Source organism: Ceratotherium simum, chromosome 36 (assembly GCF_057802395.1).
Source record: "Ceratotherium simum simum isolate JZ-2026a chromosome 36, ASM5780239v1, whole genome shotgun sequence".
In the NCBI taxonomy this organism is placed as follows: Eukaryota; Metazoa; Chordata; class Mammalia; order Perissodactyla; family Rhinocerotidae; genus Ceratotherium; species Ceratotherium simum.
The window spans coordinates 28,190,128-28,208,327 of record NC_141935.1 but is presented as its reverse complement, the minus strand read 5'-3'; the positions used below and the strand labels follow the sequence as shown (position 1 = coordinate 28,208,327).

Sequence of the window (18,200 nt, the reverse complement as noted above, 5' to 3'; positions counted from 1 at the left end):
ACAGCAGGCATTATCTTCCATAAGGAAAATGCATTAAGGTACCTGATCTTCTAAGCCGATGGCTTTCAAGGCTTGTCGTCCTCTGTAGGAAAGGGCCAAGTTAATGCTTCTTCCACGTGCAAATTCAGCCAGTCGGATATCTAAGACATTGGAAGGAGACTCCACATCACACACACCTCCTTATATCCTAGGACGGGGTGAGCATGTAGCACCTAACAGCTGGCACAATCAGGCCCAAATTAAAAGGCCTTTTTAACTTTTATAAAGAAAACATTAAGAGTAGTAAATTTGTATTAAATTAAATTTAGATAATTAAATATTTTAGAAAATCTAACAATTCCTCTATTTAAAAAAATTTCTTTTAAAATCTAAAGAGAAAGAGGTCAAAGAATGAGAACCATATCTCACAATTTTCAGTGTTGTCTTACCTTCCCTAGCTTCATATACATCAACTTGGAAATTCCTCTTTGCAAGGAAGCATGCATTTAATGATCCAACCTAAAAATCAAAGCAATTTTTTTCATATTTTTATCTGATTCCACAAGCTAGTGAATTTTTACTGGCGAAATGCTACATCGTGTGTGGCTGTACTATTCCTAGCCTCCGTTATAACGTTGATTGATCCAGTCACTACAGGAAAGCACCATTTGCAAAAATAATGGGATTAATTCAAGATTAAGTGGTATAATTTTAAAGGAAGATTGGGTTTTTTTCTTTTTTTACTTTATAATTTTGTAGTAGGATAAAACTTTCACACAGAAAGATCATAAAACATGTGTGCAGTTTACAGCAAAGTTAGACAGCAAACACTCACATAACCACCACTCGGGTCTAAAAGTAGAATATTGCCAACCCCCCAGAACATTTGACACCCCATCGGGTCAAAAAATAGAGGTCTCCCCACCTCCTCCTCAATTTCAATGCCCAACTATTCACCTAGAGGTAAACATTATTCTAACTTTGGGGATAACTCATCCTTGCTTCCTTACAGTTTTACCACTTAGGTATACATCCCTGGGCAATATCGTTTCATTTTGCCTGCTTTTAAATCATGTAATTAGAATCACACTTGCGTATTTTTCTGCATCTTGCTTCTTTAACTCAATATTATGCTTGTGATATTCATCCATATGGTTGCACAAAAACTCCAGGTCATCCGTTTTCATTACTGCGTCATTCTTCATTCTATGAAATCCCACAGATTATTCAGCCATTCTACTGTTGAAGGACATTTGAGTTGTTTCTTGTCTGAGAACATTATTTTTTTTTCCAGTTTTATTGAGGTATAATTTACATATAACATTGTATAAATTTAAGTTATATAACACAATGATTTTATATATGTACATATTGTGAAATGATGGTCGGGGATATTATTAACAATGCTGCAAAGCACATTTTTGTACATGTATCCCAGTATATATGTATGTGCATGATTGTTCTCTAGGGTTTTATACTTGGAAGTGGAACCCCTGGTCAAAGGTTATGGGTCTTCACCTTTAGTATGCCAAACTGTTTCAAAATTTTGTACTAACGTGTTTTCCCACCAGCAGCTTCTGGGAGGTCACCTTTGTCCACACTTGGTATTCTCAAACTTTTAAACATGGTGGCAGGAGGGTAAGGTGGGAGGAGTGTGGTTTTAATTTGCATATGACTCGTTGCTAAAGAGGTTGAACACTCTCCATGTATTGATTGGCTATTTGAATCTCCTCTTTTGTAAAGTGCCTCTTTAAGTCTCTTGCCCATTTTCCATTGGGTTGTCTGTCTTTTTTTCCACTGGTCATTTGAGTTATTCATAGATCTGGTTACAGAGTCTTTGTCATTTTTAAATGTTGTAAATACCTTCTTCCATTCTGTGGCTTGCTTTTTAAACTCTATAGTATCTTTCAAGGATGAGAAGCTCTTTAATTTAATGTAGTCAAATTTATCAATATTTTACATTGTTGCTAATGCCTTTGGTAGCTTGTTTAAGAAATCTTCCCGTACTCTGAGATTATGAAGAATTTTTTGTTATTGTCTTCTCAAAGCTTTATAGTGCGGCCCTCCTAATAGCTTTATATAGGTTTCAGGGATTTACTTACTGTCTGATCAAAAGCAACTTAAATTTGGTAAGATCATCTATATTCAATTATTACACTTGAATTTTCAGGAGCATTCAATACTGTTCACTAACTTTTCTTCTTGAAACACTAACCTTCCTTCAAATTCTAGTTTTATTCATACATCTCTGGCCATTCTCACTTTCTCTCTTTCATCCTTGCAAAGCAAGACAATCAAATGTTGGAGTTTCTCAAACCTCCATCCTAGTCCATTTTCCACATCTATGGTGATGCGAAAACTTACATTTCCTACCCAGATCTCTTTTTTTGAGCTCATGCATACAAATGTTTAATTGATATAGCTTCTTAAATGTCTCAAAGCACCTCACAATCAACAGATCTAAATTGAAACTTGTTATCCTTGCCGCCCATTGTGTCAATTCTCTTCACATGTTCCCTATGTCAATGGATGATAGCCCACCCATACTGACGCTCAAACTAGAAACCTTGGCACCTCCCTCTCCCTCATTCTCCACATCCAATCCTTTCCAAGTTCCACCCATTCTATCTTATAATGTTTCTCCATCTACTCATCTCTTTTCATTTTCCCCATTCTGCTTCTAGTTCTCATAATCATTATGCTTGACTAAGGTCAAGTTTTCTGTCTCTTCTCCCAACATTCATCTGGCCTCTTGCCAATCCATTCTCCACAAGCAGCCATTTGGTGTAATGGTGAAATAGGTCGTTTAAACTAACTCTTCTGCTAAGAGGAAAAGGAAACACGGAGAGGTGAATCTGGCATTTGGAGCCATGCCTAGGTGTATCTACCGGTTGGAGGACAGGCTAAGAACTTCAGCAGAATTTTTGACAGACTCATGAGGCTAGAAGGACAAAATCTGGAGTTCAGGACACCCATCCCGGTGCCTGCTCAGGAGAGCTTAATAAACCTCCAGGCTTTGGGTCAGGACCCTAAACAGGTGTATAATACATTTAACCACAAAACATTTACATATACTTCAAAAATAATTATATGTTTAAGTCATATAATTTTATTCCATTTACCCAAATTTTTGTGTGCATATAGATTGAGATGCCTTTCCTTGCAAAATAATTCTGGGCCCAGAGGTGGAAATCAAAGTAAAAAAAAAAAAAGAATAAATGAAGTCATAGAGAACATGCAAGAAGGAGATTAATTTTGCCTTGAAGGATGTGACAGACTGTATTTTTCAAAGATAGCCATGACAATCTCTTCCATTCTAGATGCTCTTCTGCGATGTGACCTTGACACTCTTTCATCCAGAGATGGAGTTTATTTCTCCACTTCCTTGAATCAAGGAGGGCCTGTGACAGCCTTCATCAATAAAATGCCATAGAAGTGACACTTGAGCCATTTCCAGCCGTAGTCCTTAGCTAGCTGGCCTGAAACCTTCTGCTTCCTGCCTTTTGGAAGCCAGTAATCTCGTAAGAAGAGTAACTATCTTGAGGCTGCCGTGTGTAAGAAGCCCAAGCCACATGGACAGGCCACATGCAATTATTTCAATCAAGAGCCTCAGCTGAGCTCTTTACTCACCAACAGCCAGCACCAACCACCAGCTGTGGGAGTGTGCCATCTTGGACATCCAGCCTGGTCAAGCCTTCAGATGACTGCAGCCCCAGCCACATGACAGTCTGTCACCCATAGAACTGTGACGCACACTCACGGATTGTTGTTTTAGGCCATTATGTTCTGGGGCAATTTGTTACACAGCAACAGATAACCAGAACAAAGGGATTGATAAAAACTTCCTGGAGAAGATGACTGGTGACTTGAGCTTTGAAGGATGAGACTATTTTGACATGTACAGAAGAAGCAAGTTGATAAAGAGCATGAATCCTTTTGGAAATTTAAAAACAACTTTCAAGAAACACAGAAAAATTATTATTCAAAAAATATTTATTGATTTCTAAGTATTATAAGAGTCCTTGCTAGGCATTAAGGTTGATCCAAAGATAATCAACAATGGCTGCCCTCAGGGAGTTCAAGTCTTGTCTAGGGCTTCATTTTATCAAATATTTTTCATATATTTATTTAACACATATATATCAATTTTTTTCTATGTGCCAGCTCTGTGCTAGGTGCTAGGGATATAAGAGAGAGCAAGATATTCCCAGAGGCCCCACTCCGTGCTAACTGCATGGGCAGCCAGGCCCCAGAACTTTGGGTTTGCCACCTCAGAGCATTTTAGGATGTTTAGGGGCCTTGTGTCCCAGCTTCTCTCTGTGAGGAGCTCAGAGGAATTTGGGGGGCCTTCACCAGCCCCACTGAGGAAACAGTGGCCACCCTGCCCTATCCAGCCCACTCATCTGGGAGCTTGTTGACCCCCTGGGGATGGTAGACTTCCTGCAGACCAAGAGTCAGCCTTCCAGGAGCCCCACAGTGGGAGTGAGGGGTAGATCCCACTCCAAGGAAAAAAGTCCCTCAGGTCCCAGTGCTAGTTTGAATTGTTTTATTATAATGTTACTGAAGAACATACAAACTTACAACTAGGTATAAGCTTCTTATGTCTGTAGTTCTTACACAACCATGATGCTAACACAGATGAACAGGTTAACTATAACCAAAAAAAAAATATGTGTGTGTGTGTATATATATATATTTATATATATACCCAGACCTCTCAAAGGGATTACAGCCCATTCTAACACAGGGTGATAAATAGTATGATGGGGAAGTACAGCTGTGATAGTGTGGGGGAAGAACGCTTAACCCAAATGTTGGGTGTACAGTGGGATAGGGTATGACTTCTTGGAAAAAAACGAAATCTAAGCTGAGACTGAAACAATGAGTGGGAGTCAGCCAAACAACGGTGGGGGGTCAGGAGGAAGAGGGTTCTAAGGAGAAGGAGCACATGATAAAGGTTAAAAATAACTACTAGAAAGAATGAAACAGAGAAATCTGACTAAAGAGACAATAATGACAATGTACAATCCCCGTGAAGTGGTTTCCATGTGCCATTCACTGCTCTAACTCATTTAATCTTCACTGCAGCCCCATGCAGTAGGTACTGTCATTATCCTGTTTTACAGGTATGGAAATTGAGGGAACAGAGAAGTTAAGTGGCTCATCTACGATAACACAGCTCATGAGTGCTGGAGTTGGTGTTGAGATTCAAATGTTTCAATCTGGTTCCTGAAAGTGAGCTCTCAATCATTAAACTAGAAGTGTGGCTGAATAACATTGAAGACAGAGTTGAGGATGGAGACCCTGAATTTACAGAGGTACAAGGATGTGAAGTTTATTGTATTTTTTCTTGCAGCACCGAACAGCCTGGATTTCTATGCAGAGGAATCTGTTGGAATAAAGCAGAGTGGGTTTTGGCCACGTGGATGGGATGGAAAGCAAAGGAGTTGAAGATATTAGTTGAATGAATTGATAGACAGTAACAACTAAGTTGGATAGGATGGAAGGAAGACAGAGGGGGCCTGATGAACAGGGACAAGTAGGAGGTCCCTGAGAAGAACAAATTTTGCAGAAACAACTGAATGAGAGAGCTAGAAGATTAGGAGGTTTGTAATCAGAGTCCTAGGTCTGACACTATTATCTGAGATGGCACAGTCCTCTGGGATGACAAGGTCCAGGTCCAGGATGTGGTCGTGGAACTTGGAGGCTGAAGTACAGTGGAGATGGAAGAGATTGGAAGCATGGAGTTCAAGGAAGTGAGGGGCTAGTGAACTGGTGGGGCCAAGAATGAGAACTTTGATAGTCACACAAGGTGAGGGCAGGGCTGGGGTATAGAAAAAAGTTCATGTGTAAGTGCTAAAATCTTCTATATTGGAGGGAAGTGGCCCAGAGGTTGATTGATAACAATAGTGAGGAGGACAAAAGGTGGTATAAGTAGGTGACACAAGCCTCAGAGGGTTTGCACAGAAAAATGGAGACTTACAGGGCTGGGAGCTGCAGTGTAGAGCAAGAATACCACAGCAGCTCCCAGTCTTGAGATACTTGAGCTGAGGGAGGAGGCTGCAAGGTGGTTATTGTCCTCAGGGTTAAGCGAAGGCCAGGAGTTTGACAGGAGATTCAATGAATAAAGTGAAAACTTTGGAAATTATGCTTACTATAAAACTGGGATCCAAAGGACCCTCTGGAGGGCTTTGGAAGGGAAGGCGGGAATGACAAGTGGAGTTGGGAGAGAGGAATCACAGAGCCGGATGAGGATACATCTGGGAGAGGATGCTTGGCCTCTGAGATGAGGCCCCTGGTGGATGTGGGGGTTAAGGAGAGGGCCTTACATGTGGTCACTGTTTAAGGGCCTGTGAGTCAGGCCAGGTGCAGGCCTGGCGGGGCCCCAGTCCTCTTCTACTATTTACTCCGCATGAGTTTTCACTCTTCTGCCCCAATGCACCTTAGCATCTAGGTACTTAAGTATTCTGTTTTTAAATAATCCGGTAGATCCGGGCTTGCATCTCCTCTCACCATTCACCTAACTTTCCTCATATTACTCAATTTCTGTAGACCAGTGATGGTTATTTTAAAACCTTGGTCCATATTTAAACCATTAAGTGTGTGGGAAGTTTTCAAATTTAATTTTTGCCAAGCAATCCACACATTTAATATTCTGGAAGGCCAACCAAGAAATCCACATTCAATTATTTTGTTAAAATAAATATACCAGGGTTGTGGGGGAGGGATGAATAGGTGGAGCACAGGGTATTTTTAGGGCAGTGAAAATACTCTGTGATGCCATAATGGTGGATACATGTCTTTATACATTTGCCCAAACCCATAGATTGTACAACACCAAGAGTGAACCCTAATATGAGCTATGGACTTTGAGTGATGATGTGTCAATGTAGGTTCATCAATGGTAACAAATGTACCAGCTGGTGGGGGAGGTTGATAACAGGGCAAGGGGTGTATGGGAAATCTCTGTACCTTCCCCTCAATTTTGCTGTGAACCTTAAACTGCCCTAAAAAAAGGAAAGTTATAATAAATAAATAAACAAACAAACCATTTTTTCCTATGGAGCCACTACTGAAATTATGAACACACCACTTGTTTTCATTTGGTGTGTCTGAAGAGATCATTACAAACTGCTTCCCTCCTAATCCCTCAGTCTGAGGGTGCTTCACCTTCTACTACTGTCAGCATTTTCTCAACAGCAACAGTTGTCTCAGCTAACAGTACGACCTGGTGCCTGGCAGAGAAAACCGTGTCTTGGCATCTTTGTCATACTTCCTTCACTCTTTTCCTGCGGGGCCCTGGACTCTTCTATGTTTCACTAGTCACAGCTCCTTTGATTTCACCACAGGTGATTTCCCTCTGTTAAACGCAAACATCCTCTTAGATCTCTTTCTTCCTGCCCTGCTTTCTTCCAACTTATGAAAAGTTGCGTGTCTATCTTCCTTTCACTCGTGTGTTAGAGAATATCTACTAAGGGCAGTGGAAGTGACAAGTTCGTGTCAAGAAAAAGAAAATCCGTAAGCTTCCAGTGAAGTTCATACAATAAAATAAATTTCTTCCAAAGGCTAAATTGATCTATAGGATTTAGAAGAAAAAAAAACTACAAGGGGTTAAAGGTTAAATAGAGTAAGTCGCACTGCAGGGAAAGAGAAAGGTTTGCGACACTCCTCTTTCTTACACAGTGTTACAATACAACACTGTGGTTGTTTGTATCGTGGTGGAAAGCAGGACGGGGAAAGGATCTCGACCAGGGCTCCAACAGGGTTGGGGAAGTTGGAACGAGGCGGGGGCAAGTAATTCAGAAATGAGTCTTTCTTATTGGGAGAATAGGCCAGGCAGAAAGACAAGTAGGACGCACAAGCCGCAATCTAAACCACAAATGATCAGTAAAAACCTGACGGTGGGAAATGACCTAAGACTAGAGAGACTGGGATTCAGAAGCAAGAAACCCATTCACCCATTTCCTGGGAATTCAGCTATAGCGAGTAAAGGAACTGTCACAAACCATGAACAAACAAGGGTCTCAGTGACGGTGTTCAGAGCAGGCTCAGTTCCCAGCCAAGGGTGGGCCAGTGGGCTACTTTCAGGGGTTTGTTATGTTCCTTTTCTTTGACCAAAATCGATTCCAGGCTCTGGGGAGAGGAGGCTGGCTCCAGTGGAGATTCTGCTTCAGGTCTTTCTAAGGTTGGCAGGTGTTGATCCCCACCTCTCCAGCACTTGTGTGTTAGCCAAACAAGTGTGCATAAATGTTCCTCATGGGGGAGGGGGAAAAGAGGGAACCTCAGGTGGACGAACACAACAGGATTAAATGTCATCTTGGTTCATGAAAATATCAAGTGCTAGAGAGGATGAAGGCATTGCTTGCAATTATCTTGTCAAGTTGAATATGCGTTCACATATCTGACCAAACTCTTCAAGGCATATACCCAAGAAATATAGCAGGAAACATGTGCCAGAATGTTCAGAGCAGTACTTTTCATAACTAAAACAGATAAACAAAAATACTGGAAACGGCCCAATTAGCCTTCACAGAGGAATGGACAAATAAATTATGGTATATTCAAACAGTGAAATGCAACAATATGAATATATTAGTAATACTATAAGTGAAAAGAATAAATCTCAGATGATTTCATACTGCATGATACTCATAAAATAAAGACAATTAAAATGAAACCACAGATATATGTACATAATTTTTAGATACATAATTTTTAGAAGTGTATATGTATTATGTATGTATAGATATGATAAATTTATATATATATATATACAAAAGCAAGAGAAGGATAAACACAAGATTCAGGGCAATGCTTGATTGGGTGGGAGAGAAGCACAGAGGTTGATATAAGTCATTGGCAAATTTATATATATATATATACAAAAGCAAGAGAAGGATAAACACAAGATTCAGGGCAATGCTTGATTGGGTGGGAGAGAAGCACAGAGGTTGATATAAGTCATTGGCAATGTATTAATTCTCGTGTTGAGCGGTGAGTTCAACACGATACGGCTGTTGCTTGTTATTATTAATAAACAAACAAGCAAAAAAGTAAATAAAAATGTCTTCTCCAACACCAGTCATAGTGGTGTGTCCTGAAACAAAGATTATGATAATTCCAATTCTGTGTGTTTGAGGTTCAAATAAAACTAAAAGAAAAACACAGATTGGTAGATGTTACAGAAGTTCAGCTAGAAGGACTAGTAATGTGGCTAATAAAGTACGTTTTAGACTCGAATTTTATTTCCCCTTCTCATTTCTGTAAAACGTGCTTAACTGGGAATAACCGTCAGTGCCTTCTTTAGTTGTTACACTGGCAAAAAGGCCACTAAGACATAGAGATATAAACGGAAAGGAAGCCGTATGTACACCATTCTGAGCCCACCACAAAGTCTCTATTGAGGCACAGCTGGTTCCTGAGCATAAAGAAAGAAAGAAGGTGGTGAGAGGAGAGAAGAAGTTGGGCAGGTGAGACACCCGGGAGCAGTCCATAGTTTTCGTGATGCCAACTCTTGGAGTTAAGCCTTGAGGATAGGACAGTTTTATTAAGGACATAAACAATTATGAAAAATCTTTCGGTATATTTGTTTCGAAGCATGGATGGAAAGTCCACAACAGTACTGTTCTGTTCATAGAGTAATTTGTAAATTAAATGTTTTGTTAACAACTGGTCTAGCCTGTTTCTGTGTAAGCAGGGTTCTGAGGAGATGCCTCGATTATGTAATTATGGGTTTACCCGATTTATTGTGCCATTTCCCTCTTTGTTTTTGTCTCCTTTTACTTCCTTCTTTAGAGGTCGTGTGCCTTGACCCCACCCTGGCCCATTATATTGATGCCTAACTTACCAATTAAAAAGATTATTTGAAAATTTCTCTTATGTAAATACCGAGGTATGCTTCTCAGGTGTTCAGTTGGCACGGTGTTATGCAATAGGATTAACTAAGTTTCTGGTAATTCCCATGTGAACTCTTCAGCAATGATTGTTCAAATATCCAACAATTATGAGGCACCATAGCTTTTTATTTATAAACGCTGACCCTAATAGGAAGGGGCATCATGATTATAAAAATTTCATGCATTTTATGCCTCTTTACTGTAATGTGTTTGACATGAATCAGACAATGTAACGTTAAGCATGTGTCAACTACTTTAGACTTAATGAAGCACATAAAACTCTCCCTAAGAATGATAGGTGTTTCTGAGTTTGTCACCAAACACACTTTTAAAAAGCCTGTTTGTACCTCCTGCCCATGGAACTATGGTTTGGTGTCTCAAGACTTTGATCTGTGAATATATCAATGCAATGAGAAGAACCAGATTGTTAACTGCACTTACTATGAAATAAGCACATAAAAATGTCTTTCTACTTTGCAATTATTACATCTGCTAGAATTTTGCATATGTTATGCCAAATATTGTTTTATTATTTAAACCTTAACCCTGACTCTCTGACATATATCATCTGGATTTGGCCTCCAAGGCCAAGCAGTATTCTTGATTTTCCCTCCCATGATGATAAGGTGAATGTCCCACATGCTTTCACTTTCTGTGGGGGCTCTTAGAAAAGTTGGTGCATGACTTTTTCTCCAGCCTAGATCCTTCTCCTGAGCGCCAGCTCTGACTACTGAATCTCTCTACCTGTGCCTTACAGGCATTTCCATCTTAACATGCCTCAGATTCAACTTATTCCCAACCCCCAACCTTCAGAACGTTCTCCTCTTTCTGTATTCCACACCTTAGAGAATCGCAACTCTGCCCCTAGTTCACCCAACCAGGATACTTCAGAGAACGTTTAATGCCCTCTCTACCTACCAATATACATTTAATTAGGCAACAAGTCCTACTGATGACTTCTTTGGAATCTCTCCCAACATAGATCTCCTACTCACACCCCTCTCCTCCCTATATGGGGCCCTCATTACCCTCCACCTGGCCTACTGCAAGTTTTCCAGTAGCCCTCCCCTCCCCCAGTCTCTACTCCTCACACAGCTAGGTATCCTCTAAAATAGAAATTGGATGATGCATTTTCTGTCTGAAAGTCCTTTATTAGCTCCTCATAAGTCTTCAGGAAAAAGTTTCAAATTTTCAACATGACATAAAAGATTATTACAGGTGACCCCAGCCTCTCTCTCTAGCTCATTTTTTGCTATTCCCACACACTAACTGTAAGAGGCATACCAAAGTTTCTGTATATTTCCTGAAAGTACCATGCATTTTTACACTTACATGTCTTTGAACATAATGTTCCTTTTGCCCAAACTATCCTTTCCCGCCTTAAATAGCTGGAAAAAGCTTAGCCTTCCTTTAAGACTCATGTATTCAGTACAATTCTTCCTGGATACCTCTGCTCCTCTGAAAGACTTATTTACCTTTTTTTCTATAATTCCATGGATGTATATATGCATATAAGTATTTTAACTGTCTCTCGCAATAAATTGAATTATTTATTTACATTCCTTTCTCACTTCCCCACCAGGCTGCAAGTGCCCAGAGAGTAATGATATTTATCTGGCTTGTATTTTATAAATCTTTCTATTTCTGATATTTAGCGAGAACTCCATGATTTTAATTAAAAAATTAGAAAATACAGATAAACACGAAGAAAAAAAGTAAACACCCACAATTTTACCAGCAGGGAAAACCAGTGTTAACATTTTCTATGCATATAAAACACACAACATTTCTCTTAAAAATGGTAGCAGGCTATACATTTTATTTTATGATTTCCTTTAAAAAATGAATAGTATATTGTGAATGTATTTCTATGTCAGAAAATATTTTAAATCAAAATATTTAATAATTGCATTACATTTTATTGTCTGCAATGCCCTTATATTTGGATATTCAAATTATTTTAATTTTTTAGGATTATAAACAATCATATCCATACACTCATTTCTTTTGATTAAAGCCCAGTAATGAAATGGTTCACCAAAGGGCAAGTTTTAGTGAAAAGGATGAAACCTGCAGAAACTTCTGAGATCCCCACCCTCTTTCTACCTGCCCCCTTGGCTCTGGGCCTTAGTGTCAGGGACTAATGGGGGTAAAGACGACAGGAGAGTGAGAAAGGAGAGAGAAGACAGAAGGGAGAAAGGAGAGTCTGAAATGACTTGGGGAGGGGATTTTGACAGCACAGAGCGTAGGAAGAGTTTGTTTGATCTTCTTTCGTCTTGTTTTTGGACTAGCTGCAAAGCACATGAAAGAGATTGAGAGTGAGTAGGGCAAGATTATTTTTAGAAGGTTTTGTTGCAGGTTTTGAATATACTCCAGATTGGGTGTTTTTGAGAAACCACATTAAAGATTCTAATTGCTTTTAATTTCTCTTAGGTTGAAGGACAATTGTTTCTCTAAACTCAATGACTTGCTCAGGCTGACTTCAAGAGAGAGAGAGCTGAAGCTGCCTTCTGCAATTCTCCTATATTTTTAAGACTACCAATATATATTTTTTCAAACCATCTTCCAGAAAAAAGTACCAATTCAGATTGTCATCAACAGTGTAGGAGTGCGCTCTTTTCTCTTTGAGTGGACAGATAGATCAATAGGTGGGTGGATGGATGTGTACAGACAGATGGACAAACAGTCTGAGAGTATTTTGGGACAAATGAAAAGGAAAGAAAAACAAATTCTTTGCAGGCAGTTAACAGAGCTTTGAGCTGTTTAAAGTTAATAATAATAAAGGTAAACAATAGTAATTAAGTTCTTTACATGGTTGATCTCATTAATATTCACATAAAATAAAAAGTATGCACTTGAACCAAGCTATATACAGACCTTGACCCAAGACTATTAAACATTTGACGGTTTATATGTGTCTGGGATATTGACTTTGGGGAAAGTGAAAATTCTGGGTAACATTTGGTGTCTACTTTTATAAAGACTAGATTGAGAACAAAGCCATAGATCTGTGAGTAAGGAAGTACTATAAAGAAACAGTAGAATTTTAAGACTATCAATCTAGTTTTAGCCCAAGATGAAGAAACTGAGATGCAGAGAGAGTAAGATTTCCTGGGCTTCTAGCTGACGGCAGACCCTCTGACACTCAGTCTCCTCACTGTCTAATGCTGTTTCCATCCCAATGAGCTGAGTGCAGAGTGAGTGGTAAGGTGGAAAGATCCCAAGGAGACAGGGCAGAAACACCATCCAGGACCAACTTGACATCAAGACCATTTGGGGCTTATAAATCCGAGCTTATAAAACAGAGTCTAAAATGTATAGCTGTGAGACATAAACTCTCATACAGTCAAGGCCAAGCTGCCGCAAAGGTAATTTCATCAGCAGAGCCACCACCTAGACTTGAATATCAGGGAGCAGAGCACGATTATTGACAAGTCAGAAAATGCACAAGTCGCCTCACCCTGATGTTTTCAAAGACTTGACCCTCTAAATACCTATTAATGGAGAATTTTGCTGGGTCAAACATAGGGACAACGGGTCACAAAACACTCTGTAGTGGAGCTGCTTGTCAGCAGGGGAGACAGAAGAAACGCTTCAATGATACCCTAAATACGTCTTGAGAGTGTGTGCTGGAACAGTGGACGTGCACTGCAGCAGCAGGAGATAGCTAGGCCTGGAATGCTGCATACTCCTTTCAGCCAAAGCTCTAGGCTACAACTGAAAAATGAGGGCTCAAGTAGCTATAGCTGTCACCCAAAGAGCGCCCCTTGGCTCTGATCATTTCCATTATACCTATAAACACTGAAAAGAGCCATGAGAAGCAGCATTTCTGAATACCAAGGTCCTGAACACGTAGCTGAAGGATACAGCAACAGGTTAGAGAGCCTTTCTTTTGACTTCTCTGGCCTGTCACTTTGTAAAGAAAAGAAATATGTCACTCTCACACAAAGGTAGGCAGCTTTTGTGGGCGGCAGTTTTTTCCCCTAGGTTAATTTGTTAGAATTGGAAAGCTATACCTGTAGAAATCCTTCCAGCCTGAAAAGTAAAGATTGCTTTTCAAATCCTTTTTCAAGTTAGTCCATCAAAGGATTACGTTCATTATGACACCATTCTAGTGAAAAATATTGTCGTCGTTTTAATTGCCCGTAACTTCTAAGAGCACGATTCCACCCACTTTGTTCTGAAAGCAAACTCACGTACACAAAATATTTTAGTGTGTTTGACAGTAGAAGGCACTGGGATAACCTTTATAAAAGACAAGGGAGCAGGAACCCAAAGGTAAGACAGTCTTTAGATTCATGACGCTAAAAATTTTCTATGGGGAATAAACTATGCATATCAATCACTTTAATAGAATGCAGCCTATCGTAAAGGCAAACAAAACCGTGTGGGCATTTACAGGAGGGAAGAGGTCTTTCCAGGCAGATCCTCCAGCTTCTAGGAGGTAATCCCATTGGCAGAGGAGGGGTCTGAGAATAGTGTTTCACACAAGAAGGAAACAGCAAACTCAATACAGTGATTTTTCTAAATATTCAGATTAATGTTTTTGAAATACTGTTTGAACATCGTTTTCCACTTTTCAATGGTTAAACTTTCGCCAGTTTATGATCATGGTTTAGCATGTCTTTCACCTTTAGTTTCTCGGTAAGAGTTCCTTCACTGATCTCTTGATTCCTTCTAATCCCTTTGACTTGACACATTTTCAAAGAACAGAAACCAATTGGTTTATCACAGGATCACAGCATTAGAGGAAGGACAAACTCTTAGGGTGACTTTTCACTGGGCAAGGCTATTACTGGAAAAAAATAAAGGAAGTTTACTGTATTCTTTGGACTTCCAAGTAAAGGTTCTTAACTGTTGCAATATTTTTTCCTAGGAGAAGAGGCTTTAATGTGTTAGACAGTGTCAGGTATAGGGTATGGCCCACAGGGAGGAAGAGAATGGGAAAGGTGAAAAAAAAAACACAAGAAAGATGAAGGGCATGAAAATAATTTTGTCCTTTATATATTGAATTTATCCTTCCTGAATTTATTTAATCCATACTTTTTTTTAATAACATCCTCAATATTTAAGCTTTCTTCTGTTATGAAACTTCCTTCACCTTCATATGCTTAAGAAGAGTTTTTTCATTCCTCTCATTTACTCATTCATCAAATACTAACTAATAACATCAAGTAATGTCAGGCATAGTTCCAGTCACTGGAATACATTGGTAAATATGAGTTTATATCCTGGTTAGAGTAGACATTTAATGAACATATAAAAAACCAAAACCAAGTAAAGCGTGTAATTTCAGATACTCTTAAATAATACATAAAACATGAAACAGGGAAAAGGTGAGGCCAGATGGGTGGACAGGCTCGGTTCACGTAGAGCCTTTGGTAAAGAGTTTGGATTTTATTTTATTTGCAATGGGAAACCATTGGACGGTTTTAAGCAAAGAGTGACAATTATCAAATGTATGTTTTAAAAGGATGATTCTGGCTGCTGCATAGAGAATGGACCGTCTGTGGACAGGAGTAGAAGCTGGGAGACCACTTGGGAGGTGGATGCAGGAGTATGGATGAGGGATGATGGTGGCCTGGACTAGGATGGTGGCAATGGCCAAAACTGAAACCTATTTTGGATCTAGAGCCACCAAGCCTAACTGGTGGAGTAAAAGAGGAATGGAGGTTTGTATAAAATGAAACAAGGAATCAAACATGATGCCTAGGCATGGACCTGAGCAATAAGGTGGAGAGAATTCCTTTGCAGAGGAATTTTAGTTGCTTCTTGATACATGTGTACTAATTTATGTCTTTTACTTTACAGCATGTGCGTGTGCCCGATAGTGAAATGGTTACATGATGAAGAGTTCAAGTGTTACTTAGGGAGAAATCCATGGACGACATCATATTTTTATGCCTTCCCAAATCATGCATCCAGTCACATATTTGTTATCTCCCCTTGGATTTCTAAGAGGCGTCGCTGCTGCCACCCTCATCCAAGTCTTGGACAAACACAGCAGCCTCCTAAATGGTCTGTCTTGTCTTCTTACAACTTCCCAGTCCCTCCCCACATAATAGCCCGAGGAATCTTTTAAAATCACAACTTAACTTTCCTGCCTAAAACTTTCCTGCCTCCAGTGGTTTTCCATTGCACTTAGAGTAACATCCAATCTTCTTGCCTTGCCCTCTAAGATCCTAGGAGACCTGGCTATCTCAGTCCCTCCAGCCTCATCAGCTATCCTTCTCCAGCCTCATTCTTTCTGCCTCTCTGTCTGCTCCTTGAACGTGTCCAGCTCATCACGGCCTCAGGGTTTCTCTTCATGCCGTTCCCTCTGCCTGAGATGCTCCCTGTAGCTCTTCACACGGTTGCTTCCTACTTATTATTCAGGTCTCTGGTCATAGATCTCCTCCTCTGAGAGGCTTCCCCTGACCTCACTCTAAACAGATACCCCTAAGACACTCTCTACAGCATTCTCTTGTCTGCCTTTCTTTCTACCACTTACGTCTCACTGAAATTATTATTTGTTTTTTCCTCCATTGTCTTTCTCTTCCCTGGCCTGCTCACCACTGTATCCCTAATACCCAAAACAATGTCGACACATAGCAGGCACTCAATAAGATTTTGTTGAATATGTGAATTCCCATTTTATGCAAAATTTTGATAGCAAGGAATGGGACGGAAGCCCAGTATGAAGAAATGACGATATATGTCACATGCATTGACCAACATGGCACGTGATAGGGATCCTCAGCATTTTGAAATTTAGGATCAGAAATGTTAGAGGAACTGTCATAGTACTTTGGGGAAAAGACAATAAGGAAGGCAGAACAAAAGACAAAATTAGCATATACTACATAAGTATATATGTGTGGTGTAAAATGTACTAATCTAGACACAGCTTACAACAGTGGCCCATACTAGGCCCTCAATAAATTTTTGTTGAGTAAATGAATGAATGACTAGGAGCTAAAAGCCTGCAAATGATTAGACCAAAGGTGAAAACAAAATGATTAAACTTTAACTAAGGGGGATTTTTATATTTTAAAATAGGAGTTTTGTGGAGGGGGGAAACAAATAGAGTTGACTCAAGGCAGCCCCACATTAAACAGAACTAGCTTTGGTAGGATAACAATGAAAGCAAGGCGAAGCCCCCTCCTACAACTTGCTAGGTATGCGCCAAGTTCTGGCATCTTCCTCTCACCTGCTCAGGGAGAGGGGAGCAGCTCACTCCACCGCCTTAAGTGCTCCACAGGGTCAGCCAAATAAATCAGGCGATCAACAAGGTGTTATTCCCAATTATTCAAATAACTAGCGAACATCAACACGGTAATTTTGCATTAGCTTCGTGTTTCTTGACCCTTTTATTCTTATTAGACAGTATAAACAGTTATCAACCAATGTGGGGCATATGTTTTGATTAAAATGACTGTTTACACTAATATCTGTTTTTAAAAACGTAGCCAATTCGGGAATAAATCAAATTCAATTTTCTTTATGTTCTGTTTTTAAGAAATGCTAAACCTGAAATTTATACAATGTTATAAACCAATGCTACTGCAATAAACAAAAATTAAAATAAAAAAAAAAAGAAATGCTAAACCAGAATGACAGGGGAAAACAGACACCTTTGTGTTTAATGGAAATAAAATACCTTTCCTAGAAAAGAGGAAATTAAAACTAATATCATACTGAATAGACATATTTATATATCAGAAAAGTTTTCACAAGAAAATGAACAAGCTGTCCAAGTGATTAATAATAATCAAGAGTAATGATAATTAATATAATACAACCAGCAGGAATAATATACCCAAATAGATTCTTACCAAGCCACCACCAATGACAGCTATTTTTTTCCTTTGAATGTCAGATGAATCCATAACTGCCGACTAGATTTTCCCAATGTTGTAGCTTCCGCCACTGGGAGCCCTGTGTTCCACACCCGATCTCCCTCAGTCTTTATATTGCCCAAGGCCCTGCATGGTGAGCCAGCACCTGTGTTTGTCAGGGCTAATTTCCCTTGAACTTAAGGGATAGCATTTAACTCATTCGTAGCCCAAAGTACAATCAGCTCAGCTTTACGAAGAAAGGGAATTTGTTGCAATAACCAAATTTGGAAAGACCCAGCCAAGTGAAGACACTCACCCTCTAATGCGTAAGCCACGAAATTTTTTAAAGCACGGTCTTAGGTCTTTCCTTCTTTTTTTACCGTATGTATTCTTAGTTTCATTTTCATTCATGATTAACCGTGAATGAAATCTCCCTTGTCTGGAGTCCCAAAACATCTCATACTTCTCTTAGAGAGTAAGATGGCGTGATTTCACAGTTGATCCATGG

At 39.6% G+C, this 18,200-nt stretch overlaps 1 protein-coding gene across 1 annotated transcript in view; it reads right to left on the bottom strand.

The window, feature by feature from the left end:
• Positions 1-17,900, bottom strand: part of KMO (kynurenine 3-monooxygenase) — a 45,841-nt gene extending 27,941 nt beyond the window's left edge. The window contains exons 1-3 of the mRNA XM_004439604.3: positions 17,690-17,900; positions 429-498; positions 43-140 (exon numbers count right to left, since the gene is read on the bottom strand). Of these exons, the coding sequence (XP_004439661.1) occupies positions 43-140; positions 429-498; positions 17,690-17,743 (222 nt within the window). The 5' untranslated portion in view covers positions 17,744-17,900. The remainder of the gene's footprint in view (positions 1-42; positions 141-428; positions 499-17,689) is intronic.
• Positions 17,901-18,200: the final 300 nt, after the last annotated feature.